The 25952-nt window shown below is 46.7% G+C and overlaps 1 protein-coding gene across 1 annotated transcript in view; it reads left to right on the top strand.

Moving 5' to 3' along the window:
* The first annotated feature begins 20359 nt into the window (after nucleotides 1-20359).
* DIPK2B (divergent protein kinase domain 2B) overlaps nucleotides 20360-25952 on the top strand; it is a 216541-nt gene continuing 210948 nt past the window's right edge. The window contains exon 1 of the mRNA XM_069760081.1: nucleotides 20360-20639. Coding sequence (XP_069616182.1) covers nucleotides 20428-20639 — 212 coding nt within the window. The 5' untranslated portion in view covers nucleotides 20360-20427. The remainder of the gene's footprint in view (nucleotides 20640-25952) is intronic.

Below are 25952 nucleotides of genomic sequence, written 5' to 3'. Positions count from 1 at the left end.
GACGTCATTTCCGGCCGCCCAGCCGGAAATGGTAGTTAAATGCCGCTGTCTGCGATTGACAGCGGCATTTAACTAGTTAATAGGTGCCGGCAGATCGCGATTCTGCCCGCGCCCATTACGGGCACATGTCAGCTGTTCAAAACAGCTGACATGTCCCGGCTTTGATGCGGGCTCACCGCGGAGCCCTGCATCAAAGCAGGGGATCTGACCTCGGACGTACTATCCCGTCTGAGGTCAGAAAGGGGTTAAGCATGTACCTGGTAGCCTGATGTTTATTTTTGGGTCTGCATTTGGATATTTTGGAACATCAATGCATTAATATGCTCCAAACAATTCGTCAGATTTCAGCCTTACACTGAATTATATGAGTAATGAAACATGCTTTATACATGCTGCTAGTTCATACATCTTACCCACACATCCCTTTATAAAGGGAAATTCGACATAATACCTCTGTTAGCATATACTGTTCATATACGCAGCACCCCAGTAGGTGAGTGGAATGCCTGGGTACAAAATCTGTGTCTGATGGTGAAACCACTTGCCCTTCCCCTGTGTTACATCCTTCCCAATATGCTGTCCAGGAAGGAGACGCTGATGCCTCCAGTCCCCAACCTGCAGTTGCACAGACACAACAGTCAGCAAACATGTCCAGTTCGTTGTCTCAGTGCAGCGTTCAGTTGTCCCTTGTCAGCATAGACGTCTGTTTACAAATTGTTAGATAGATAGGGCATATACTGTATATTCGACTTGTGTCTCTTTATTAAACTGTCGCTCACCTTACATTTTCTAAATTTGAGTCCTTACAAAACAATTGGTGGTGGGGTATTAGCCAATTTCGGTACATTTTAAGCACGTCTAAGAGACTGGATTATTACGGTCAACAGATCTATTGAGGTCACAACCTTACACATATTGGAACATGGTCATTGCCACGCTAAGGTCTTTACCTGAGCTCTGTAGCATTGCCTGTCACCTGAGTAATACATTCCACAGACCTCAACACTCTCTAGGACATATCCTGTAATTACTCCATTGTTGCTCAAAACCATGCAAAATATACATTCTGCCTGGTTGGGTAGTTTCCAGAAGAACTTTGTAGGCTTGTGCAGATTGGTCAATGGCACTCCTGTCTCTTTCCATTGAGGAGGCTGCTTCCAAGTAAAATGAGGCTTGTACATGTTCATGACAGGGGTTTCATGCCTGACAGACTGATCACAATACACGCTTGTATAAACTGTATTCAGAATTTAATTATGATGCTTTTGTTGTCTGGTTGAATCCAATTTACAGACATTGATCATACAGCTCTTCCGACTCCTGTATTATAATCACCTTACAGCGTCTTCACCATCTATAACAATGGCTCCATTGGGATTCGGTGGCCAAAATGAACTGTGGAGCTCACAAAACTCAGGTTTCAAAGCACATGCTGGCCCTCTGAAAATGTGAAGCAAGGGCCACATAATGACATGGCGGTGGACATGGCGGTGGTGGTGGTGGTGGTGGTGGTGGACAAAGCCCAAAATTCAAATGGCCATGTTTTAACTGGCATTGTAAAGGGATGGGGAATGTGTATTCCACTATCTTGCTAACTACAGTTGTGCTCAAAAGTTTACATACCCCAGCAGAATTTTTGCTTTCTTTGCCTTTTTTCAGAGAATATGAATGATAACACCAAAACTTTATCTCCACTCATGATTAGTGGTTGGGTGAAGCCATTTATTGTCAAACTACTGTGTTTTCTTTTTAAATCATAACGACAACACAAAACATCAAAATGACCCTGATCAAAAGGTCCCATACCCTGGTTACTTTGGCCTGATAACATGCACAGAAGTTGACGATGGGTTTGAACGGCTACTAAAGTTAACATCCTCATCTGTTACCTGGTATGCTTGTAATCAGTGTGTGTGCATAAAAGCTGATATGCAAATTGCCTCTTCTGAGAAAAAGATGACTTAATGTTAGGACTGGCAGAACGCACCTAGACAGATGATAAAGGTGCGTTCGCAGTCCGGGGTCCACCGTGCAGGTGAGAACCTGCTGCTAGCAATTTGCAGACAATATGGCGGTACACTAAAGTATACACGCGTGGGTTAAACCTCACCCAGCGTGAAGAAAGCGATCCTGTTAATTCACAGGACCGCAGTACCGCACTAGTGCGCGAGCAAGTGGTCAGCGGACTTAACCCCAGAAGGGATTGAAGCCCGATTAGACCCTTGCTGGCGTAACACCGCAACTGGGTGTGTAGAGAACCTTAAGATATATAAGTGCACAAGAGTGCGAGCGATGCCGCACTAACGGACGCCACTAACCACCCAGACTCGGGTATGGAAAGCGCAAGGCAGGCGCACGGCGCCGTACTGGCAGGCACAGCTACAGGACGCTGAGATGTGTGTTTAGTGCTGTAGGCTAAGTCGGGCGCTAGATAGCAGCCATACACCATCCGCGAACAGACATTCAATAGGGTAGGGGTTTCCAAGGACGACTTGCACTCACAACATACACACATAAGCAATTGTCAGATAATACTAGCGCATGGCCGTGCGGTCATGCGCAGTTTATATAGCAGCAGCACAGGAAGAGGTCACAGCACCTTTGCCCTTCCAGGGCCTGCAAAGAGGACCAATGGAATGTGCTGCAGAGCCTGAGCACATGACCCTCGATCTCCAACGGGAGACCTTATGCTGGGCATGCTCAGTACGTGCAGACAAGGACTTAGTCCCAGGGAAGTCCGCTCGCTGCTGACCAGCATTGACTTTAATGGCAGAGACTGGAGAAGCAGCAGTAACTCTCAGAACAGAGTGAGGATGAGCAAGACGCTGGGACCGACGTCTTTGCTGAGCAGACTCCACTGCGGCTGGACAAGAATGGGAGACCGCAGCGGAGGCGGCTCGAGATTCCCCCTGTGCAGAAGCGGGAACTCGACCCCTAACATTACCCCCCCTCCTAGGGCCCCCCCCTCCTTGGGCCTCGCTACGTTCGAAGGCAGCAATGAGCTGCGGAGCCCGAATGTGCTCAGCAGGCTCCCAGGATCTATCCTCAGGGCCGTAACCCCTCCAGTCCACTAAATAAAATTTTTTGCCACGAACCACCTTGTACCCCAAGATCGCGTTCACCTCGTAATCGTCCGTAGACGAACCCGACGTCTCAGTAGATGACTCAGAAAACCGGGACATGTAGACGGGCTTAAGGAGGGACACGTGAAAGGTGTCGGTGATACCCAGGCGTGGAGGAAGGGCCAGACGGTAAACCACAGGATTAACCTGTTCGAGGACCTTAAAAGGACCTAAGTAGCGAGGTGCAAACTTGGTGGACTCAACTCGCAGCCTGATGTTACGGGCGGAGAGCCACACTAAGTCGCCAGGAGCAAAGGTTGGAGCGGGGCGCCGATGTGCATCGGCGGAGGACCTCATTCTCTCCTTGGAAGCCTGAATAGCATCCTGAGTGCGATCCCAAATGTCCCGTGCCTCCACAGCCCAGTCTGCCACCCTGGAATCGGCGGAAGACACGGGCATGGGCACAGGTACCCTCGGATGCTGACCATAGTTAAGGAGGAATGGAGTCTGTCCAGTGGAATCAGCGACAGCATTGTTAAGAGCAAACTCCGCCCACGGTAGCAAAGATGCCCAGTCATCCTGCTTAGCAGAAACAAAATGTCGCAGATATGTGACCAAGGTCTGGTTGGCTCTCTCTACCAACCCATTCGTCTCGGGATGATAAGCCGAAGAGAGATTCAACTCGATACTGAGAAGACGACAAAGCTCTCTCCAGAACCGAGACGCAAACTGGGGACCTCGGTCACTGACAATTTTGTCTGGCATACCGTGAAGACGAAAGATGTGTTTGACAAACAACGCTGCCAAGGCCCGTGCAGAAGGTAACCGGGGAAGTGGCACCAAATGCACCATTTTAGAAAAATGGTCGGTGATTACCCAAATAATGGTACAGCCACGAGACTTGGGCAAACCCACAACAAAATCCATCCCGACCATTTCCCAGGGCCTGTCTGCCACCGGCAGAGGGTATAACAAACCAGCTGGCCGTTGTCGGGAAGACTTATTCTTGGCACAAGAGACACATGCCCGAACGTAGTCTCCGACGTCACGAACCATATGTGGCCACCAGTACGTCCTCGCCAGTAGCTCAGAGGTCCTTTTAGCCCCAAAGTGTCCACCCACTCTGGACGAATGAGCCCAAGAGAGAACCTCCGGACGCAAATTGATGGGAACAAAAGTCTTGCCCGGGGGCACAGACTCCAGCGAAACCGGAGCTACAGTTCTCAGACTCTCCGAAGGGACAATGAGCCGAGGCTCGTCCTCCTCCTCCTCAGCTGACACGAAGGAGCGAGAGAGAGCGTCGGCACGAATGTTCTTCTCCCCGGCGAGATAATGTAGGGTAAAGTGGAACCGGGAGAAAAACAAGGACCATCTGGCCTGACGAGAATTCAGCCGCTGGGCTGTTTGTAAATAGACCAAATTCTTGTGATCCGTGAAAACCTGGAATGGGAATCGGGCACCCTCCAAGAGATGTCTCCACTCAGAAAAGGCCAACTTCATTGCCAACAACTCTCTATCCCCGATGGAGTAATTTCTCTCCGCTGGTGTGAAGGTCTTAGAGAAAAAGAAGCATGGATGCTTCCGACCCTGAGCATCCTTTTGATAGAGGACTGCTCCAGCACCAACGGATGAGGCATCCACTTCCAAAAGGAATGGCTTACCCACATCGGGACGATGTAAGATAGGAGCGCTGGCAAAATGGGTCTTTATAGAAGAGAAGGCCTTGGAGACCCCTTCGGACCACAATTTGGGATTCGCTCCCTTCTTGGTGAGGGATACCAAGGGAGCTACCAAAGTTGAAAAGTGGGGAATGAACTGGCGATAGTAATTTATGAACCCCATAAAGCGCTGCACCGCTTTAAGAGAATGGGGTTCCTGCCAGTCCATCACTGCTTGTAGTTTGGCAGGATCCATAGCCAATCCCTGGGCCGAGACAATATAGCCCAGGAAAGGCAAGGACTCCTGTTCAAACACACACTTCTCCAACTTTGCATACAAGGAATTTGCCCGTAAGAGTTCGAAGACTCTGCCAACATCTCTCCGGTGGGAGTCAATATCTGGAGAAAAGATGAGAATATCATCCAGATAGACTACGACCGAGGTAGAAAGCATATCCCGGAAGATATCGTTGACGAAGTCCTGAAAAACGGCTGGGGCATTACAGAGCCCGAAAGGCATCACCAGGTATTCATAGTGCCCATCCCTGGTATTGAAAGCCGTCTTCCACTCGTCCCCCTCACGGATACGAATCAGATTGTAGGCACCCCGCAGATCTAACTTGGTGAATATTTTAGCTCCCCTTAACCTGTCAAAGAGCTCCGATATCAGGGGCAACGGGTATTTATTCTTAATGGTGATAGCATTGAGACCCCTGTAATCGATGCAAGGACGTAACTCTCCGTTCTTCTTCTGCACGAAGAAGAATCCCGCCCCTGCCGGAGACACTGACTTCCTTATAAATCCTCTTGCTAAATTCTCCTGAATGTATTGAGACATAGCCTCCGTCTCAGGGAGAGAGAGGGGATATACCCTTCCCCTAGGAGGTTCAGCTCCCGACAAGAGGTCGATAGGACAGTCGTAAGGGCGATGGGGCGGTAGAGTCTCAGCAGCCTTTTTAGAGAACACGTCTGCATAACACCAATAATACCTGGGAAGCGACGAGAGATCTGCGGGTACCTGGGTAGTAGAGACCTGTACACACTCACTCACACATCTGCCCAAACATGACTTACTCCAGCCCAATATTCTCCCTGAGGACCACTCAATATGTGGCGAGTGGAAACGGAGCCAGGGTATTCCTAGCAAAATCTCATCCATTCCCTCAGGAAGGACAAGAAGGGAAATAATCTCCTGGTGGGAAGGAGACATGGACAGCGATAACGGGACTGTCTGGTGCGTGATTTGCAGTGGGAGTGTTGCCCCATTCACAACTCTAACCGTTATTGGTTTGGCGAGCATGACCAGTGGTATAGCATGACGTGTAGCAAAAGCAGAGGACATGAAACTTCCCTCTGCTCCTGAATCCACACAAAGGTCGACTGTAAGAGTGGAGGAGCCTAACAGGATTGTCCCTTTAAAGGACAGTTTGGAGGAGAATGCTGCTGTGTCTAGTGAACCTCCCCCAATGGCCACTAGACGCGATCGTTTCGCGACCGCCGCGGACATTTATTGGCGTAATGTCCATGTTGTCGACAGTTATTACAAACTACGGGTACTCGAGCGGCTAGAGATTTAGGTCCCGCTCGAGAAACCTCCATGGCCTCATGAGAATCTGACGCCAAGACAGGAGATTCCAGAGGTCTGGCGAAAGTTGGAGCCAGCCGAAACCTCTGCCTACACTGGGTCCGCTCCAACCTCCGCTCGTGAAAACGGAGGTCGATGCGGGTAGACACGGAAATAAGTTCCTCCAGTGTGGCCGATATCTCCCTAGTGGCCAAGGCGTCTCTCACGTGGTCTGCCAGTCCCCTCCAGAACACCGGAATAAGAACTTTGTCTGGCCACTCTAACTCTGAAGCTAGAGTCCGGAACTGAATGGCAAACTGGCTGACCACGGAGGTACCCTGTGTAATGGACAACAATTGGAGTGCGGTGTCGTGGGTAACCCGAGGCCCTAAAAAGACCTGCTTCAGAGTGTCCAAGAAGAGAGGAGCACTCTGTACCACACGATCATCTCGCTCCCAGAGTGGCGTTGCCCACTCCAACGCCCTGCCCGACAAGAGAGATAGGATAAATCCCACTCTCGCCCGCTCCGTAGGAAAACGTGACGCCAGGAGCTCAAGATGTATAGAGCACTGACTCACGAATCCACGACAATGTTTGCTGTCGCCAGCAAACTTGTCAGGTAGTGGGAGACGGGATAAAGTCGGAGCAGGGGTGGCAGTGGACAAACTGGCTGCGGCTACACTTGCAGCCTGCACAGCTACAGCAGTGACATCCACAGCTGAGGTTGTACGCTCAAGAGCCGCCAACCTTCCCTCCAGCTGCTGGATGTACCGCTGTAAACGCTGGTCGTCCGCCATTTTTACTAGCCAGACCCTGGCGCTAGTATTCTGTTAGGACTGGCGGAACGCACCTAGACAGATGATAAAGGTGCGTTCGCAGTCCGGGGTCCACCGTGCAGGTGAGAACCTGCTGCTAGCAATTTGCAGACAATATGGCGGTACACTAAAGTATACACGCGTGGGTTAAACCTCACCCAGCGTGAAGAAAGCGATCCTGTTAATTCACAGGACCGCAGTACCGCACTAGTGCGCGAGCAAGTGGTCAGCGGACTTAACCCCAGAAGGGATTGAAGCCCGATTAGACCCTTGCTGGCGTAACACCGCAACTGGGTGTGTAGAGAACCTTAAGATATATAAGTGCACAAGAGTGCGAGCGATGCCGCACTAACGGACGCCACTAACCACCCAGACTCGGGTATGGAAAGCGCAAGGCAGGCGCACGGCGCCGTACTGGCAGGCACAGCTACAGGACGCTGAGATGTGTGTTTAGTGCTGTAGGCTAAGTCGGGCGCTAGATAGCAGCCATACACCTTCCGCGAACAGACATTCAATAGGGTAGGGGTTTCCAAGGACGACTTGCACTCACAACATACACACATAAGCAATTGTCAGATAATACTAGCGCATGGCCGTGCGGTCATGCGCAGTTTATATAGCAGCAGCACAGGAAGAGGTCACAGCACCTTTGCCCTTCCAGGGCCTGCAAAGAGGACCAATGGAATGTGCTGCAGAGCCTGAGCACATGACCCTCGATCTCCAACGGGAGACCTTATGCTGGGCATGCTCAGTACGTGCAGACAAGGACTTAGTCCCAGGGAAGTCCGCTCGCTGCTGACCAGCATTGACTTTAATGGCAGAGACTGGAGAAGCAGCAGTAACTCTCAGAACAGAGTGAGGATGAGCAAGACGCTGGGACCGACGTCTTTGCTGAGCAGACTCCACTGCGGCTGGACAAGAATGGGAGACCGCAGCGGAGGCGGCTCGAGATTCCCCCTGTGCAGAAGCGGGAACTCGACCCCTAACACTTAAACTCTATAGCACCACATGTTGGAAGTAGCGATCCTACAAGTCACAATCAACCCTTTAACGAATTGTTGTGCAATATGACTTAGGATAAAAGCCAAATCAGTATCTGAATTCGCAGACATGGTGTTTCAGGCTGTTGGCCCTCGTCAGTGCGAAGCATGAGAACTAATTTGGCTAGGTGAGAGGCTCTGGACTGGGATCTAAGGGGTAATGTTTCTCCTTATGGAGAGTGACATACCATCTCTGGCTTGTCAAGGTAAGCAGGCTTATTCGCCGTGCAATGCTCCTCTGGGAAATATAATATGCAAATTGCCTCTTCTGAGAAAAAGAGCATATAAAAGCTGAGTGAGTTTCTGGGATCCAGACAGACTCTTGCATCTTTCATCCAGCCACTGACATTTCCGGATTTTCATGGGGATAGCAAATGTCAGGTGTAGGAAACTGAACCAATGAGTCTTTAATCTGGTCCAAAAGTACAATATGGAACTCTTGGTGAAGAGCTTAATTGTTCATTTTGAGTAGCCCAGTGCTGAAACTCTGTGCCTTATTCTTCAGCAACACATTACCCCTGGTGTTGGGTCATAAGCTTATTTTCCACAAATGCTACCTTGCCAGAGTTATTGTACAAAAGACCAAGGGCTCCAAAAATGCATTGACTGAGAAGATTTGGAGGCATCAGGAGTAAGGGAGAATGATTGTGCCTGAGGGGCACCCTGCAGCAATGATATAACAAGTCCCACAAGTTGATTTTCAGAGCTTGAAAAGTGTGGACAGAGACAAAGATACAATTTTAAGCTCTCCTTAAATGTAAACATTTTCTTGTAGCCATCAATGGAGCATTGCAGCTTTAAGTCTCCTCATCTCGGCATGCTTAGCATGTCACTCTCCGCAAGGAGAAATTATACTTCTTAGATCCTGGTCAGACACCTCTCACACAGCTAAATCAGATCTCACACTTTGCACTGACGAGGGGCAGTACCCTGAAACACAGTGTCTGCAAACTGAGATTCTGGTTTGGCTTCTATCCTTAGTCATGTGACAAGGCTCGTTAAATAGTCGACATTGACTGGTAGGATTGCTACTTCCAATAGGTAGCACTAGAGTTCTAGTCCTCTTCCGCTCTGAAGAGACAATTTGCATATTTCCCAGAGGAGAATTGAGGCTTTAAGTCTCCTCATCTCGGCATGCTTAACACTCTCGACAAGGAGAAACAATACTGATTGTAGCCACCAGAAAAGGGTCTGGTAAGTTTATGTTCAGTTCTTGGGGTGGTTGGTGAAGTCACAGCTGCTTGGGCCTGAGCAATTTCGTGAAGCTGGAGGCGTACCTTCAAATCTTGAACCAGCTGGGTGAGGGACTGAATGTGCTCAACTACTGCTTAAAGTTGCACCATGCGGATTCTATTTGGGCCGCTTATAATGTAATGAACAGAGGCAGCAGGGCAGACAGGCAACAGAAGGTCAGGTAAGCTGCATCAAAAACCAGGATTATTATTATTATTATTATTTATTGTTATTTATTGTTATAGCGCCATTTATTCCATGGCGCTTTACATATGAGGAGGGGTATACATAATAAAAACAAGTACAATAATCTTAGACAATACAAGTCATAACTGGTACAGGAGGAGTGAGGACCCTGCCCGTGAAGGCTCACAATCTACAAGGGATGGGTGAGGATACAGTAGGCGAGGATAGAGCTGGTCATGCAGCGGTTTGGTCGATCGGTGGTTACTGCAGGTTGTAGGCTTGTCGGGAGAGGTGGGTCTTCAGGTTCTTTTTGAAGGTTTCGATGGTAGGCGAGAGTCTGATGTGTTGTGGTAGAGGGTTCTAGAGTAGGGGTGATACGCGAGAGAAATCTTGTATACGATTGTGGGAAGAGGATATAAGATGGGAGTAGAGTAGGAGATCTTGTGAGGATCGGAGGTTGCGTGTAGGTAAGTACCGGGAGACGAGGTCACAGATGTATGGAGGAGACAGGTTGTGGATGGCTTTGTACGTCATGGTTAGGGTTTTGTAGTGGAGTCTCTGGGCAATGGGGAGCCAGTGAAGGTATTGACAGAGGGGAGAGGTCGGGGAATAGCGGGGGGCAGGTGGATTAGTCGGGCAGCAGCGTTTAGAATAGATTGGAGGGGTGCGAGAGTGTTAGAGGGGAGGCCACAGAGCAGGAGGTTGCAGTAGTCAAGGCGAGAGATGATGAGGGCATGGACTAGGGTTTTTGCAGATTCATGGTTGAGGAATGAACGGATTTGTGAAATATTTTTGAGGATATCGATAAGTGATGGCACAATCATCTGGCGAGAAGGTAGTCAGAGATCAAGCCTGGGTCAATTACAGGATTTAGTCAAATACAGCAGAAAAACACAACCAGCAATGCTAATGACAAAGCTATAACTGACAACCATGGACTGACTACTGAGTTTAAATAGCCAGGAACACCGCCCATCGCTCCAGCAGAAAGCTAATCAAGGTTAACCCCTAAATTACCAAACATAAACAGAGAACAGAGAGAGCACAAGTCCAGCAGGCCTTGGATTTAGCTGAGCAACACTTTCACTGCCCAGCAGCAACCATGACCTTAACGCTGTGCCGCCTAGTAGACGTGGCCAGCATGTTTGGAGCTTTATCACAAATGGATATACATCATGGAAATTTTATGCTAATTCAGTGTAAGTGCAATGGAGCTGGTTGTTAAGCTTGATTTGTTCCACAGCTCAACCTCCCTCCAGTATATTACTAACGGGTCAATGCTTTTTCAGTGACCTACCTCTTCTAGAGAAAATTTGTCACTTCAGGGGGTAGTACATAGAAATAATTTTTCCAGCTCAATGGCATTATTTGAAGGTGTCTGCATGAGATTTTAGTCAGACAAGGCAGGTCACTGAAAAAATATAGAGAAGGAGATTACATTAGCTCACCGATGAGGATAGTTGTACCTGTATGCGTATGGTGCAAGGAAATCCTGAGTCCGGTTCCCAGGTGAAACAAGGTGAGTATAAGGGAGGAAAAATTCAGCTACTTTATTAACACATGTTAAAAAATAGTTCAAAACATGGGAAACACTAGGTCTACGTGTTTCAAACAAAAAAGCTCTTAGTTAAGATTTGACTAACAGCTTTTTTTGCAGAGCAGAATACCCCCCTCCCAAGTGACCCCATTAGCGATATTATAACCCTTTGGGAATTTATCTACAAGTGTAGTGATGATTTGGCTACATGGGTATTTTGCAGAATAAAGCAGCAGTGGATGTTGCTAATTGAAAATCTGCTAGTGTAGTGCCCGTACATTGTAGTGCCGTAGAGCTCTCATCACTACAGAAAGGCCAAACTTGTGGACACAGATACGTAACCGGTGACAGACCTCAGTGAGTACTTTCTTTTTTTAGATTGAATTGAAGTGTTTATTGGTAACATTTTGTGTAACATTTGGGATCACATTTATCCTGTGTTCTATGTTGAGCACTTGCATAAGGGTTTCCATCTCAATTTCCAAATGACTTGATTCAGATGAAACCCATGAGGGATCCATTCACTGTAATGAGGCAGCAGAGGTACTATGGACTCCGTCTGGCCTCTGTTCAGCGCTCTCCTTCTTTTCAGAGTTGCACAAAACTGTGGCCGACCTCAGTTTTATGCATGCTTAAAAAGACAGACACCACCAGATCATATGGAATCTTTCATCGGGTGTTCCATCAGAATCACAAATTTCAGAGATTACCACGGAAATCTCAGTGTGAGCACTCAACTCAGAGCGCATGATAAATGTGCACAATGTTAGGGCTAGCGGAACGCACCAAATAATTAGAATGATAGAGTAAGGTGCGTTTGCAGCCCGGGGTCCACCGTGCAGAGGTGGAACCTGCTGCTAACTAATGACGGACTATATGGCGGCACAATATGGATTCACACACGGGTTAACTTCACCCATTATGAAGAAAGCGAACCCTGTTGCGTCACAGGGCCGCTGTACCGCACAAAGAGCGCAAGCAAGGAGTCACAGAACTCTACCCCTAGACTCGGGATTCTTAACGGTGATGGCGTTAAGACCCCTATAATTTATGCATGGATGTAGTTCCCTGTTCTTCTTCTGCACGAAGAAGAACCCAGCCCCTGCAGGTGACACTGACTTCCTAATGAATCCTCTTGCCAGATTTTCCTGGATTTACTGTGACATTGCCTCTGTCTCCGGGAGAGATAACAGATAGACTCGACCCCGGGGAGGCTCAGGACCAGGCAAGAGGTCAATAGGACAGTCATAGGGGCGGTGAAGCGGAAGGGTCTCCACAGCCCTTTTGGAGAACACGTCCGCATAGGGCCAATATTGCTTGGGGAGAGAGGATAGATCTGCGGGTACCTCAGTAGTAGCAACCTGAACGCATTCCCTCTGACATCTACCCTCACAAGATTCACCCCATCCAAAAATTCTGCCTGTGGACCACTCAATATGAGGAGAGGGGTACCGTAGCCAAGGTATCCCTAACAGGACCTCATCAATTCCCTCAGGAATGATGAGCAGAGATATAATTTCCTGATGAGATGGCGACATGGACAGAGAAAAAGGGATGGTATGGTGTGTTATCTGTGAGGGCAGTGTCAACCCATTTACCACTCATACGGTTACTGGTTGAGCTAACATTACCAGGGGAATTGCATGATGTTGAGCGAAGGCAGAAGACATAAAATTGCTCTCCGCCCCAGAATCCACGCAGAGCTCTACCGAGTGGGTAAATGAGCCTAAAGTAATTGTCCCCTTAAAGGACAATTTGGAGGCAAATGTCACCATGTCTAGTGTACCTCCACCTATTACCACTAGATGCCGACGTTTCCTCGACCACTGGGGACATCTGGTGGCAAGATGTCCTGACTGCTGGCAAACATAACAAACCTGGAGTGCATGAGCGGTCCAGGACTTAGATCCTGCTTGTGAAACTACCATAGCCTCATGTGACTCAGGAGCCTGGACTGGAGATTCCAAAGGTTTGGCGAAGGTGGGAACCAGCCGAAACCTCTGCCTACACTGGGCTCGCTCTAACCTCCACTTGTGAAAATGGAGGTCAATACGAGTGGACACAGCTATTAACTCTTCCAGTGTGGCGGGAATCTCCCTAGTGGCCACAGCGTCCTTCGTGTGGTCAGCCAGCCCCCTCCAAAATATCGGAATAAAGGCTTTATCCAACCACTCCAGCTCAGATGCTAGGGTGCGAAAGTGGACAGCAAAATTGCTGACCAAGGACGAGTCCTGACTCCTGGGTCAATGCTAGCAGTTGGAACGCCGTATCATGGGTGACACGAGGTCCTAAAAAGACCTGTTTCAGAGTGCTCAGAAACAGCGGAACACTCTGCACCACATGATCGCCATGCTCCCACAGCGGCGTAGCCCACTCCAACACCCTGTCCGACAGGAGAGACACAATAAATCCCACCTTAGCCCTCTCTGTGGGGAAACTTGCAGCCAGAAGCTCGAGATGTATAGCGCAATGGCTCACGAAACCCCTACAAGATTTACTATCACCAGAAAATTTTTCTGGCAGCGGGAGACGAGATAGAGTCGGAACAGGGGTGGCAGGTTGATGCAGCCACGCTAGCAGCTTGAACAGCAACTGCAGTTACATCCACAGCTGAGGTTGTGCACTCGAGAGCTGCCAACCTACCCTCCAGCTGCTGGATGTATCGCAAGGATTGCTGTTTGTCCGTCATTACTAGCCAGACCCTGGCGCTAGTTTAATGTTAGGGCTAGCGGAACGCACCAAATAATTAGAAAGATAGAGTAAGGTGCGTTTGCAGCCCGGGGTCCACCGTGCAGAGATGGAACCTGCTGCTAAGTAATGACAGACTATATGGCGGTACAATATGGATTCACACACGGGTTAACTTCACCCAGTATGAAGAAAGCGAATCCTGTTGTGTCACAGGGCCGCGGTACCGCACAAAGAGCGCAAGCAAGAAGTCACAGAACTCTACCCCTAGACTTGGGATTAGAGTACAACTAGACTTCTTGCGCTCGACACCACAACTGGGGTGTCGACGTAACTGAAATAATAATTTAGATGTACGGGAGTGCATGTAGTGCCTCTCTGGCGGACGCCACTAACCACCCAGGCTTGGGTAAGGAAAGCGCTGTGAAAGCGCACGGCGCCGCACTGGCAGTCAAAGCAATTTGACGCTGTTTTGTGTGTCACATGCTAATAGCTAAGTCAGGCGCTAGATAGCAATCATCCACCTTACGCGAGCAGTCATACACAAGGGAGGGGATAATTAATGAACGACTTTCACACGTCGACACACACACGTTTACAAGCCGAGCGGCCATGCGAACCTTTTATAGTGGCAGTGCTACAAGACCTTCCAGATGGACCAATAGGAGCCGCAACAGGACCTGAGCATGTGATCCCCGACCTCCAATGGGAAGTCATCCTTTGGGCACGCTCAGTAAGGGAAAAGCAGGACTTAGTCCCAGAAAGACCTGCTCGCTGCTGAACATTGCTGGCTACAAGGACAGAGCCTGGAAGGGCAGTTGTTCAGTATCAGCCTGACACTGGGACTGACATCTCTGCTGAGCAGACTCCACTGCGGCTGGAGAAGAATGGGAGACCGCAGCAGAGATGGTTTGAGATTCCCCCTGTGCAGAGGTGGGAGCCTAACACACCGAGCCTTACATCAATCTTTGGGAGGCAGAATGAACAGCAGGTAAGAATTATTTTTTATTTATTTTTTGCGCCATTCCTTGTGCGGTATAAGTGATTAGACTACCTTATTCTTCTGGTCGGTGCAATTACTGCAATATCAGATGTATATAGTTTTTTATGTTTGGCTGCTGTCACACACTAAAAGACACTTTTTTTTCCAAAAACTAGCATTGCCATATTTTGATAGCTATAATTTCTGCCATCAGAGTCATATGAGGGCTTGTTTTTTTGACGAGTTGACGTTTTTATTTCAACAATTCTCATGCAAATGACATTATTTCATCACTTTTAGTCAGATTTTTGGGAGGCAGAATGAACAAAAACCATAAATTCAAGATTTGTGAATGTATACAGTACCTACCAGGAAATCTTTTTTTCATTTGTCATATTCATTGAAATCTATTTATTTACTCAATATAGTCACCTTTACGCATTGTCACATTTAGAAAATACACATATAAGCTAACTAATAAGTACAATCCCTGTATATTGTTCCCATAGCACTATTTGGAATTTGTTTTTCATTTATAGGTTTTATTCCATTTTAGCAACACGTGAATATTGCTATCTAAACAGGCTGCTGAGGATTGAATTAAGTGCCAAACGCCAGTGCCGTATATTCTTTCTGTTTAGATACCAAATATGTGTCCTTTTTTCATAAAAATATTTATTTATGGGTACAATATATATATTTTTTTTTTTATTTTTACAATTTGTTTTTACTTTGTTTACCTTGTTATGGACTGCTCTCACCAAAGACTTTACAGCAGTGGTCCCCAACTCCAAGCCTCGAGGGCCGCCAACAGTGCAGGTTTTCAGAATTTCCTTAGTATTGCACAGGGGTTGGAATCATCACCTGTGCAGATGATCACATTACCACCGATGCAATACTAAAGAAATCCTGAAAACCTGCACTGTTGGCGGCCCTCGAGGCCTGGAGTTGGGGACCACTGCTTTACAGCTTCAAAACGAAAACAGCTTTTCTCCAATACAAATTAATAAAATAAAGAGTCCGTCCTTCAGGTATCATCAAGCAAAGTAATTATAATAGCATCACGAATCTTTGTATTCCAGGCAGTATCAGAACCAGCAGTTTAAACGTGTTCACCAAACAAACACATCTCTGTTGAGCTACAACACAACTCCACACTGCTGAGCTAACCCAGCTGCTGTAATTAGGCCTGTAAACCCCAGGCTGGATTATGGGAACAACCTTTTTCCTAGACTGTTTTGGTTGCTCCAGTAGCGTAGCTACTGGGGGGGCAGAGGGGGCCATTGCCCCGGGCCCAGTCACCTGAAGGGGTCCACAGGGAGATCCACTGCCGAGTCTGAGGTGTCAGGGAGAGAGCAGCACAATGCCGGCTGCAGAGCCCCCCTCCGTGCAGAGTGCGATGTGTCTCACCCGAGAGGAGTCTCTTCCTGGCTGGCAGCAGCAGCTGCAGTTACTTTCTGGCTGTGCAGTGTGTGCACGCTTGGTTTGGCTGAGGCACGCTGGGTCCTAGTGCCCTCCTTGCATCCATCTGGACACTTCCTGGTTCTCCTCACTGCCTGAAAACTTCATCAGTAAGTGGGGATGGAGTTTATTAGAGTAATTCGGTTTAGGCATATCATGGTCACTGTGGGGGTGAATGTGAGAGGATTATGGTATTGTGGGGGCTGAAGTGGGAGAGGAGGACAGGGCACTGTGGGGTAAATGTGAAACGATGGGGGTTATTGTTAGTGTGCAGGAGGACAGGGCACTATGGGGGTGAATGAGAGAGGGTGGTGGTATTGTGGGAGGGAGACAGGGCACTGTGGGGGTGAATGGGAGAGTTTGAGGGTATTGTGAGGGCTGACGTAGGTGAGGGGGCACTGGGGGGCTGATTATTATTATACTGTTTAATGTTATGAGATATTCACTCCATCATATGTCAGGGTATGTGTCCTCGAGGTGTATTGGCAGCGCTTTGGACGCAGCAGATACCCCGCTCCGCCCAAAGCGCTGCCCCCTGTTGTACGCACGGTGATTCCGCATATATTCATTGAACACAGGTGGAATCACCGCATCCTATTCATAGACTGTTTTATTTATCTTGTGGAGACGGAGCATCGCCACAAGCTCAATAGACATGCTGCTGTCTAGAAAGACGCGCCACATGTCCGGTTACGCAGGTCTGCCACCTGCGTCTATGTACGCATAGTGGAGATGGGATTTCATAAAATCCCCTCCACTATACTGTAACATCTGGAAGCTGCGGTTTCGACGCTGCGGATGTATACAGCGTTCAATCCCCAGCAAAAGCCCAAGCAATACGCCCCTTGGAAACATACCCTAATAGTTGCTGTCTTGGGTGCTGGAGATGGGGATGTCGGGGGGGGGGGGTTTATTATTGCGAGCTGGGTCTTTTATAAGTATTAGTAAAACAAGCATAGCAAAGAAGGTTAATATTACTATAACAAGGATAAATATTAACATAAGGGCGCAGACAGACACTGTATAACTCATGCGACGATCGCATTGCAATCCTCGGACTGGCCCTGACACCTCTCCTGACATAAGCTTGACAGCGTGATAGATTACTATGCAACTGTCAGCCTCAGGTCGGGAGAGCCAAAGGTCAGTCCGAGGTTTGCGATGCGATCCGCACATGAGAAATACGTCCGTCTGTCTGCCCCCTAACAAGTATAACAATACAATAACCACGGGCTGCATTCTATGTTATAACAATAAATTGCTTATAATTAAATTATTAAAGGGAACTTGTCACCCCCCAGGCATATTAAGTTAAGAGAGCCAGCCACCTTCAGCAGCACTAAGGCTGCATTCTGTGAAGGTGGCTCTTATGTTTTTGATCCCTAATAACGCTGAAATATTCACTTTTAGAAATTGCGTGCCATACCTGTATTGAGTCTGGAGGGTACGTCTTTTGTCCCCGGACACAACCGCCTCCCAGCCGTCCATCATCCCACCGGGCGCCGATGCCTGGGCTCTCATTTTTCGGGCATGCGCCATGTGCGCTGCCTTGAAGCTCACATCAGCTGATGTACTGATATCGCGTCTGTGTGTAGCGGAGGACCGAGATCCCGCCCCGCAGTGTGTTACGATTTATTCACACTGCGGGGCTGGGAATCTGGCGCTGTGCGCAGGTGCGATCTACTTACATCACTTGATATAAGTTCGAGGGCAGCGCGCATTGCGCATGACTGAGAAATAATTGCAGAGCGCCGGTTACGGCACAAGACAGAAAGGAGGCGGTGCTCGGTGGGATGATGAAAGGCTGCGAGGCGGCTGAGTCAGGGGGAGAAAATGTACCCACTGGACTCAATACAGGTATGGCGCACAATAAAAGTGAATATTTCAGCGTTATTAGGGATCAAAAACATAAAAGCCACCTTCACAGAATGCAGCCTTAGTGCTGAAGAAGGTGGCTCTTTTACCTTAATAGGCCCTGGGGGGGGGTGACAGGTTCCCTTTAAAGGGAACCTGTCACCCCGAAAATCGCGGGTGAGGTAATCCCACCGGCATCAGGGGCTTATCTGCAGCATTCTGTAATGCTGTAGATAAGCCCCCGATGTTACCTGAAAAAGGAGAAAAAGACGTTAGATTATACTCACCCAGGGGCGGTCTCGCTGCTGGTCAGGTTGGATGGGCGTCTCCGGTCCGCTCCGGCGCCTCCTATCTTCTTTCCATGACGTCCTCTTCTGATCTTCAGCTACGGCTCTGGCGCAGGCGTACTTTGCTCTGCCCTCTTGAGGGCAGAGGATAGTACTGCAGTGCGCAGGCGCCGGAAATGTCAGCGGCCCGGCGCCTGCGCACTGCAGTACTTTGTCTGCCCTCAACAGGGCAGACAAAGTACGCCTGCGCCGGAGCCGTGGCTGAAGATCAGAAGAGGACGTCATGGAAAGAAGATAGGAGGCGCCGGAGCGGACCAGAGACGCCCATCCGACCTGACCAGCAGCGGGACCGCCCCTGGGCGAGTATAATATAACGTCTTTTTCTCCTTTTTCAGGTAACATTGGGGGCTTATCTACAGCATTACAGAATGCTGCAGATAAGCCCCTGATGCCGGTGGGATTACCTCACCCGCGATTTTTGGGGTGACAGGTTCCCTTTAAGTTATTAAAGGCTTGGGATAATTGTCTGCAGTCACTCTACAGACTGCCAAATCATGATGGGGTGCACCTGCCGTCATGAGACCCCAAGACCACTGATGTGATCAGGCGGTCATGCGACCACGTTTGCTATTTGCACGTGTTGACCAGACAAGTTTGACTTCTCTCAATAGAAGAAAATCATCACATGACCTCCTGCTCTCATCAGCGATGCTGGGGCCATTATTACTGTACATAGGGGGACTCCTAAATATTAAGTAGGCACTTGCGAAGCATTGAAGCCTAACTACTGGGTGGCAGATAGTGCTGTATTGGCTGTCAGTCTGTCCCGGGGCATCAGTTACAGCCGCCACTCTCTATACACAGAGCGGTGACTGGAAAATGTTGAAGTAATAGTATACACAGTTTGTCAGGGAAAAGTGAATGGCTCCACCGGAAAGAACGTCCTCTGTAAGTCACCATCTACAACTGTGCTGTGATCTCTCTATGTCATGCAGGACTGGTCTCTACTACTATATGGTATTACCGTATGGCGGTAATATCAGTGCTGGTTATTGTATAGAGATTTATTTTGTCTGTGGACACAGACAGAAAAGGGCCTATGTGCAAGAACAATATATGGGCCCTTTGCAGCCCAAGAACTTCTAAAAATACAAAATTGCACCTTATTTAGAGGTAGAAAAGGCCCCCCTTAACTCTTGGGCACATGTGCTGCCGCATAGTTTGCACTAATGATATGTCCGCCTGTTAGGGGCCCACTCACATGTTTCGCCCCCCCCCCCCCCCCCCCTGAGCTGAACCCCTAGCTACGCCTCTGGGTTGCTCCTTAATCCCAGACCCAAAAACAAGTCAAATTAACCCTCTCAATAACCTAGTGTTAGATCTGGGGATTTATTATGATGGAATATAGGCTGAACTGGATGGACAAATGTCTTTTTTCGGCCTTACTAACTATGTTACTATGTTACTATGTTACTAGTGTTACAAATACAGATTTGACATAACCTGGGCCAACCAACTCGTTGACACATATCTGCCATCCAGGACCTAACCTCCTACTTTCTCACATAGGATATTTGAAAATGATGAAAACATAGGCGTTACATACTTGGGCACCATATTTCTACTTTTTCATATGGCTCATAATGGACTGGTAGTGAAAAATACAATTACTTTAGTGGCAAAACATTTATAATACTGAAACAGTAACATTAGATTTTCTAAAGAATCACCAAAAACTCTCACCAAAAACTCCTTTACATACAATGCAGGACTGACACCAGACTTCTGATCATCTGAACACTAATTTTAATTCTTTAGAGTTTTCTAAATGTTAATTCTTAAAGGAACAAACCTCTGAAGTTCAAATAGGAAGCATAACCATCGCAATCTATATTATCTGCATCCTCCATGAGTTTCCTCCTTCCTCTCATTGCCAGAAAATTTCTTCCCATTTACACATTTGAAATTAATAGCAAGCAGGAATGAGTGTTTTTTATAATGATCCCAACAGAAGGTATTCACATGATTGTACCAGCTTAAAACATTCTGAGGTGTTATCAATGGGTTTAGGGATGTTTACGTTACATTTAGGCCACTTTTATACCCTATTTTTCATTGTTATGGTAACGAAAGACAAAGTGGAAGCAACAAACTCTTCTGTTTCAAGACTGAAAAATTCGTATAATTTCGGCAAAATCTTTCTTGGACTTAACAAGTGTAATGCCTGTGTTGGAACCTCAGCCTGCAAGAAGTTTTTTAAAGAAGAAATCAGGTCAGAAATCTGTCATAACTATTTCATATTTTGTGGTAAATGTGATAAATGCAACAGATAGATAGATATGAGATAGATAGATAGACAGACAGACAGAGACAGATAGATAGATAATAGGCAGATAAATATGAGATTGATAGATATGAGATTCATAAATAGGTAAATAGATGTGAGATAAATAGATATGAGAGTAATTAATAAATAGATTTGAGTTAGATAGATAGCTATGAGATAGTGAGATTATGAGATTGATGGATATGAGATAAATAGATAGAAAATAGGCAGATAGATAGATATGAGAGTGATTGATAGATAGATATGAGATTGATAAATAGGTAAATAGATAAATGCGAGATGGACATATTAGATACATGGCTATATAGATATTAGATTTATTGATTGATAGATATGAGATTGATAAATAGATTAGCCCACGCCCATAAGTGCCCCTTGCACACGACCGCAGGACGCCGATGGGTTGGCATGACAACCTGGGTCTGCCGGAGACCCCTGTCAGATGACAGCGGGTAAAATACACACTCAAGGTAACCTTAATTTACAGCCTTCATGTGTTCTAGCAGCTGGAAACTTCAGTATCCTTAAAATGCCCTCCAAAGTTTCATATGAGGTTTCCGGGCCTTGCAGCTGCCGGGGGACCCGGTGGCTCTTAACTCTGGCAACCTGAGATCAAGCCACCGGGTCTCACAGTAGCTCCAGTGCCGGATTGTTTAACGCCGAAGTGACGAGTGTCGGAATCGCAGCCGTTCATCAGTCCAGTACTGGCACTTGCAAAGCAGGAGAAACAGCTGCTATGAGCTCAGGTGACCTTACTGTTCTTGTTAACAATCAAAAAAGTAATTGAAAAAATACATGGTAGGGTCCTCCATAATTTTCATAATTAGCAGAGAGAAAGCCGACTGCTGGGGGTTGATGTTGTCATTCTGGGAATAAAACAATATTCATAAAGGTTCCCAGGCAAAGTAATATCAGCTCACAGCTATATACTTAGCCTTTCCTGATTATTAAAATGGGTAAACTCCAAAAAGTGATGTAGGGTCCCCTATATTTAATAACAAGCAAAGGCTATGCAGACCCCAGCGGGCTGATTTTAATGGCCTAAAAAGGGGCCATGGATATTACTTAAATAATTAAAAAATATGGCTTGAGGACTCCTCTATTCTTGATAACCAGCCTTGCTGAAGCTGACAGCTGAGGATTGCAGCCCACAGCTGTCAGTTTTGCCTGGCTGATTATCAAAAATACAGGGGAACCCCACATCATTTTTTCTATTATTATTTATTTATAGCGCAGCCAGTGGCTGATGAATACTCACATCAGCCACCGCTTGCTATCGCTGTTAACAGTTGAATACAACTTTCAACATTGTCTCCTGCTAGTCACAGCCCGAAGCTGTCTTTACTTCAGTACCTAGCACCAGGGAACAGCGCGAACAGTACCACTGGTGCCAGTACATGTCACACTGATGACACGTCATCATTCTGCACGTGTGCGGGATTTCTTGCGGTCCGTGCTGCTACCGGAAACACTGACATTTGAAAAACACCTTTGTGAACATGGTCATTTACCTAACTTTAGCCGACTTTTGTTAATTTTCAGGACAAATGCTCGGGAATCAGAATTCGAACCCAAATGAGCTACATTCGTGCCGGATTGGCAAACATTTTCCGACCATTGGCAAATGTTTTCGCTCATCTCTAATCTCCATGTGGTGCTATATCACTGTATGCATATGCCTGTACTGTGATATCACAATGGACATTATTACCATGCTGTAGAATCATCGTGTGCACTAGCCTTGTTCTTTGTCATCACTCCGTCCACCATCCTTAAAGTAATGATACTAAGAAAATAATATAATAGCATACAAAAATTATTTTTATGTTCTAAACTTGCCATTGAATCTGGTCAAAGTGAAGAGGGACACCACTTAAAATTTAGCAGTAACTCTCATGGACAGAGATGCAAATTAGATGAGAACAGAAACAGAGTCATTTCTTTTGATGTAAAGTGTTTTTTACATAAATAAACCCATAAAAAAATCTATATTTTATTAAACAATTATTGAAAATACTGTAGACAAACACATAATAAAGCAAAGAGCTGGCTACAAATATTGTCTTAGGATACATCAGGTAAATATTCACACTCTGTTAATACCCTAAATGTATTCCCTGAAATCGATTCTGCCTGACCACGGAGGTTGGCGCCCTTATTGTTATGCAAATGGCGCCCCACTTGTGTCTGACCCTAATGAGTCCATATCAAGACCCTATTGACACAGATGTACACCTGTTACTCTGTGTATGACGAAGAAAATGGGTCCCACATATCATAAAGATCACAGGCAGAAAAATTGGCTCATTAGGAGAAAGACTGCAATAAAAGCAATATGTGTCCAAGTGTAAAAAAACTATATATATATATATATATATATATATATATATATACCACCACTACACACAGATACAACTGCTACACAAACTGAATTTGCCCCTTTTTTCTTTCTTTATGTGGGGGTTTGAACTGTACTGATAGATTACTTCTGGTACCCCCCATCAATAAGTAGTTTCCTAAAGTCAGTCATGTGGATAATATGACGGAAAAAATAATCCAATCGAGATGTGAGATAAGTAAAGTTCGGCACTAAAGAAAATACTGGACAAAAAATATTCAAATAAAATTGACTTTATTGAACAGAATGATGGCAAACAGTAGTACTACACTGACACGTGCCAGTATTAGGAATATACATTAAATAATTTAAAAATTTGTATAAAAATTTTTTTGTGGTAAACAAATAGAAAAAATTTACAAGTAACAAAGGGGGTCCCCTGAGGAAGGAATTTATTCTGAAACGCGTGTCGGGGGGTGTGCTCTATTAGGATAGGCAGTGTTTAAAGGTACAGGCCCTCTTTGTTAATTGATAATGCATTGCTACTTTTTTGCACTCATTATGGCCGTATTTTGCACTTGCACAATGTAATATGGTTTTAGCACTTACACATACTAATCCTTTCACATCATTGTTTGGCCCTTTTGGTAGTTTCCTTCTTTTCACTACCTGAGGCATATATAACTCCCCTTTTTTCAGTTTATTTATCACTTGTGTATATTCGCTTTGGTTTTTAGATATTTTTTTCTATATGACTACTTGTATTAATTCTCTTTCATATGTATTTTTTGGGGCCTTTTTATGTGATCATAATTTAATTTTTTTGTGTGATCACAATTACCGTATTTATATTTTATATATAGATTATTATTATTATTATTATTATTATTATTATTTTCTTTTTCCTTTGTCTGTCGCGTTGTAGTATTGAATATATATTTTTTTAAAAAGTATGCAAATTTTTAAATTATTTCATGTATATTCCTAATACGGGCACATGTTTCAATGTAGTACTACTGTTTGCCATCATTCTGTTCAATAAAGGCAAATTTATTTGAATATTTTTTTTGTCCGGTATTTTCTTTAGTCCACTGTTCTGGGTATTTCTATTTGGCTTCTCTGCTATTCGAGTGGTTCCCACTCTTTGTCACAAAGCACCTGTGGTATTCACTAAATAAATATATTTTTATTGAAGTATTTTATCATTTTGTGATTTGCAGTTATAAAGGTACCGTCTGTTAGGAGTCAAGTTTCCTCTGCTGCACAGGGGGAATCTCGATCCGTCTCCGCTGCGGTCTCCCATTCTCCTCCAGCCGCAGTGGAGTCTGCTCAGCAGGGACGTCGATCCCAGCGTCTCGCTCAGTCTGACTCTGTGCGAAGAGTTACTGCTGCTTTTCCTGCTTCTGCCATTGAAGCAAGTGCTGGGCAGCGGCGAGTGGACGTTTCTGGATCTAAGTCCTTATTTGCACACACTGAGCATGCCCAGGGCAAGATCTCCTGTTGGAGATCGAGGGTCACATGCTCAGGTACTGCAGCACATCCCATTGGTCCTTTTGGCAGGTCCTGAAAGGGCAAAACTTCTGTAGCTGTTTCCTGTGCTGCAGCTATATAAACTGCGCATGACCGCACGGCCATGCGCTAGTATTGTCTTGTAAATATGTGTGTGTGTTGTGAGTGAAAGTCGCTCTTTAAATACCCTCCCTGTTGAATGTCTGTTCGCGGAAGGTGTATGTTTGCTATCTAGCGCCCGACTTATCCAACAGCACGTAACACACATTACAGCTACCAGTTGCTGTGTCCGCCTGTACGGCGCCGTGCGCTTGCTCTGCGCTTTCCTGACCCAAGCCTGGGTGGCTAGTGGCGTCCGTCTGTGCGGCACCGCACGCACTCTTGTGCCTTTATATTATTATTTAGTTTCCTTACACACCCAGTTGCGGTGTTGTGCCAGCAAGTGTCTAATCGGACTTCAATCCTAGTTGGGGTTGAGTTCGCTGACTTATTGCTCGCGCTCTATGTGCGGTACCACGGTCCTGTGACGCAACAGGATCGCTTCCTTCACGCAGGGTGCAGTTAACCCGTGCGTGTATACTTGAAGTACCGCCATATAGTCCGTCTTACTAGCAGCAGGGTTTTTACCTGCACGGTGGACCTCGGACTGCGAACGCACCTAGTTCCATTTCATCTTGTACTTGGTGCGTTCCGCCAGTCCTAACACCGTCACACTGAACGATATCATTAACGATATCATTGCTTTTTGTGACGTAGCAACGATATCGTTAACTAAATCGTTCTGTGTGACAGCGACCAACGATCAGGCCCCTGCTGGGAGATCGTTGGTTGCTGGGGAAAGTCCAGCACTTTATTTTGTTGCTGGATCTCCCGCTGACATCGCTGAATCGGCGTGTGTGACGCCGATTCAGCGATGTCTTCTCTGGTAACCAGGGTAAATATCGAGTTACTAAGCGCAGGGCCGCGCTTAGTAACCTGATGTTTACCCTGGTTACCGTTGTAAATGTAAAAAAACAAACACTACATACTTACATTCCCGGTGTCTGGTCATGTCCCTCGCCTTCAGCTTCCCGCACTGACTGGTGAGCGCCGGCCAGCCGTAAAGCAAAGCACAGCGGTGACGTCACCGCTGTACTTTACGGCCGGCGCTCAGTCAGTGCTGGAAGCTGAAGGCGAGGGACTTGACCAGACACCGGGAATGTAAGTATGTAGGGTTTGTTTTTTTACATTTACAACGGTAACCAGGGTAAACATCGGGTTACTAAGCACGGCCCTGCGCTTAGTAACCCGATGTTTACCCTGGTTACCCGGGGACTTCAGGATCATTGGTCGCTGGAGAGCGGTCTCTGTGACCGCTCTCCAGCGACCAAACAGCGACGCTGCAGCGATCG

Source organism: Ranitomeya imitator, chromosome 3 (genome assembly GCF_032444005.1).
Source record: "Ranitomeya imitator isolate aRanImi1 chromosome 3, aRanImi1.pri, whole genome shotgun sequence".
Taxonomy (NCBI): Eukaryota; Metazoa; Chordata; class Amphibia; order Anura; family Dendrobatidae; genus Ranitomeya; species Ranitomeya imitator.
This window is presented reverse-complemented; position numbering and strand designations above follow the sequence as displayed.